At 54.1% G+C, this 3,610-nt stretch overlaps 1 protein-coding gene across 1 annotated transcript; it reads left to right on the top strand.

Moving 5' to 3' along the window:
• Positions 1–1,700: 1,700 nt before the first annotated feature.
• Positions 1,701–3,104, top strand: LOC104471376 (transmembrane protein 151B-like; the record flags this gene model as incomplete). The annotated part of the gene is given in 3 exon segments (XM_010086703.1): positions 1,701–2,091; positions 2,094–2,898; positions 2,900–3,104. Coding segments are annotated over 3 exon segments (1,401 nt in total), but the record flags the coding sequence as incomplete, so codon positions are not given.
• Positions 3,105–3,610: the final 506 nt, after the last annotated feature.

The following is a 3,610-nucleotide window of genomic DNA, read 5'->3' as shown; positions in this document are numbered from 1 at the left end:
GCAAAATCAAAACCAAACCCCATGAAGTCTAGTTTGGCAGTGCTCACAGCAAGCCATAAACCCCTCTATAGTTACTTAGAAGTGGTTCTCTGTCCCAGAAAAAGAAAAGCAGTGTTAAATCTGATGTTACAGCCCTGCAAGGCTTAGATGCCAGTGCTTCCATCTCATTGAGAAGACAGGAAACTCTTTCTAGTGGCACCGTGCTATTATTTACTGAGTCCTAAGATGCTGCTCCTTAAAATCCTTGCTAGTTTGAGATTATTTACTGAGTCCTAACTGCTGTGGGTCTGCAATAAGATATACTAAGGAAGAACTTCATCCTTGGAGAAAGAAAGAGAAGACATTTCCCAAACCTAGCATCTGTTGGCATCTATGGAGCCGTTTGATGCATTAGAGGTGGCCCCTTGGGAGAAGGAGTAACAGCGTGCTTCTATTTTTGCATTAAATCAGGCTCGGCAGAGGGCGTGATGATGCATGAATATCAGCGTGTATCTGCTTTCTCACTGTGATTTCCTCAGGGTTCGGGGGGAAGCAAAGGATGGTGGTAACAGGAGGGATGCAGACAGCCCTCCGCATTACCTATTAGGGCAGTGGTGGGGTCTTGCTTCACACAGTTCCTAAAAACGGGTGGCTGCCAGCCAGTAATGTAACTGCTGCTCTTTGCAGGGAGACAACTCCGTTTCCGCTAGCTGCTTGGCTCAGTTTGGCATTTTTTATTATAGCCCAACAGAGCATGACAATGCAGCTGATTCACTGCAGCACGGCTAGGGTACAGATCACAATCACACTGTCTCCGGGGACGCAGTGGGAGTACGAGAGTGCGAACTCCGGCTCTACTCCCAGCCTGACTTTTGGGACTTGAAAGAGAGGAATGTGCTACATTTTAAATATTCATGCATACACCCTTAGCTCCAATGCTTACGCTTTCAGGTATTTTAGGTCGGAGCTAGTCTTCTAACCAGCCTGAAGCTATGCTGCACCGTGCTTTAATCCTGACAATTTTTTCAACTGAATGTGCTTGAATCTAGTAATTTTCCCAATGGCTCACCTCCAAGAAAAATGGTGTCGATCATTTGGTAGGTTTCAGGGTTGTGTGTGAGTCAGCTCTGAGTCAGGCAGCAGCTCGAGCTTGGCAGAGTGCTTGTCCCCCTGTGCTGGCATGACCTGTGGGGCCGTGGCCCTGTGACAGGTGCTGCTCCCAAGCACCCCCAAGCAGCACTGTGTGGGAACCCCAGTGCTGGGCACTGGCAAAGCAAAGGGGCAAGTCCATAGCCCCATGCTTTTGGCTGTTCACGTGCTGCAAAGCTGTCTTGGCCTCGGAAGATGGTGGGGTGTGTAGATGATGCTGGGTCCAGGAAGGGAAAGGAGATGGGGGGGACCCGTCTCACCCCCTGCAGAGGAGCCGGTCCAACTGAGGTGCAGGCATGGCAAGTCACTGCCGCACAGCTTCCCTCCCCAGAGCCAGGAAGAAGCAAGGAAGGAGTTTTTTCCAGATACCTCAGTCCCTTGCACGGTGTTTCTGTTTATATTCACATTTACATTAAGTAGGGTGGTGTCCCAGTCCCCAGGCAGTCAAGAGCAAAGCCAGGCACAGCCTTGAAGGCAACAATCACCCTGTGTGTTGTGCAAAGTGGCGTGACTGACAGGTTCTTCGCTCTCTCTCTGTCTTTCTCTCCCCCTCCCTGGTGCTGTGATTGAAGCAACGCCCCGTGAAGCAGTCCCTGAGCGCCTGCATGTGCCGAGAGTCCCACTGGAAATGCCTCCTCCTCTCCATCCTCATGTATGGCTGCCTGGGTGCGGTGGCCTGGTGTCAGCTGGCCCGGGTCACCAAGCTCAGCTTCGATAGCTCCTTCAAGGGCAAGTCCATGATCTACCATGACAGCCCGTGCTCAGACGGCTACGTCTATATCCCGCTGGCCTTCCTCTCCATGCTGTACGTGGTGTACCTGGTGGAGTGCTGGCACTGCCACGTCAAGAGAGAGCTGCAGTACAAGGCAGACGTGGACAGTGTCTATGAATGCATCAACCGCATGCAGCAAGCCACTCCGTGCATCTGGTGGAAGGCCATCAGCTACCACTTTGTGCGGCGAACTCCCGGTACCGCAACGGCGATGCCTACACCACCACACAAGTCTATCACGAGAGGGTCAACACACACGTGGCTGAAGCCGAGTTTGACTACTCTCACTGTGGGTACAAAGACATCTCCAAGGAACTCCTGGGCCTGGAGAGCTACACAGCCACCAAGCTGAGGTTCACCAAGTGCTTCAGCTTTGCCAATATTGAGTCTGAGAACTCTTACCTGACTCAGAGGGCTCACTTCTTCACAGAGATAGAGGGGCTGGATGACTACATGGAGGTGAGGGAAGGCATGCAGCTCAAGAACGTGGACTTTAAAGAGCTGATGATGGCTTATGGGGACCCGGATCACCTCCCATGGTACGTGTCCCACTACGCTTTCTGGGTGGCAGCTATCCTGATGATCTCGTGGCCGCTCAGGGTACTCATAGAGTATCGAACTGCTTACGTGCACTACCATGTGGAGAAGCTGCTGGGCCTGGAGTACACGGCACCCGCAGCGGCGGAGGAGCCCTTGTACCGCTACCGCATGCCCCGGGACGCCACGCAGGACAGCACCGAGCTGGAGTGGCACATCTGCACCAACCGCCAGCTGATCCCCAGCTACTCAGAGGCCATGCTCATGGACCTGGCCAACTCCCCAGCCTACAACAGCTACGCGGTGTGCCGGTACGGCGAGGCGTCCCACGCCTGCGAACGCTGTAACCATGCCTCCAGCACCTCCTCCATCTTCTCCCGCCACGCTTTCCACAGCTGCAGTGGCAACTCCCGCCTCTCCCTCAACACCAGCCGCTTCTCCCTCTGCCGTGTCCACGGCTCCCAGGAGCCGCAGCAGCAGCATCGCGGACCGGGGCTGCCAGGATGAGCAGTGCTGCTCCTACTCCAGCCAGCTGGCTGTCAACGAAAACCCCCCCACCTACCATGATGCCCGCTTCTTCCCCGTCCTGATTGTGCACAGGCCAGAGGGGCACGATGGGCGGCATTTCTATGTCAGGCGTTCCTCCTGTCTAGAAACCTCCCTGTGACAGGCCTCCCTGGTTTGCAGCTCCTCTGCCCCAGGACAGGGCTTGCAGATGTGCCACCAGCGGGGAGCCTGCACGTGTCAGGCTGGCAGGACAAGCTCCAGCTCTTCTCCCTGCCATTGCGAGAGGACGTAGTCGCTCTGACCAACCTCCTTTCCAAGAGCTTCTCCCCTCCTTTGGCTGGTCTCCTCCGTCATTTGTTCCCCCTTCCTTTTGCTCTTTCACTCCTCACCCTTTCTCTGCTCCTCGGTTCCCACCCATCCCACCCTCATGTTTTTTTTACATTTCGGTCACAGCATTTGACCGCTGTTGCTGCTGGAGGATTTATAAAGCTTGTGCTTTGCAGTGTATTTGCCCTCTTGGATGCCCTGCAAGGTAAGAAGCTCAGATAGAGCATGGCGAGAGGCACAGAGCCAGCCAGAGTCAAGTCAGAAGGAGAATTCAGATCTGCAGGCGCTGAGTCACCTCCTGCAAACCAGAAACGAGGTGCTTTTTTTATTTATTTTCAA

The sequence above is a fragment of the Pterocles gutturalis genome, unplaced genomic scaffold (assembly GCF_000699245.1).
Source record: "Pterocles gutturalis isolate BGI_N339 unplaced genomic scaffold, ASM69924v1 scaffold16941, whole genome shotgun sequence".
Taxonomy (NCBI): Eukaryota; Metazoa; Chordata; class Aves; order Pterocliformes; family Pteroclidae; genus Pterocles; species Pterocles gutturalis.
This window is presented reverse-complemented; position numbering and strand designations above follow the sequence as displayed.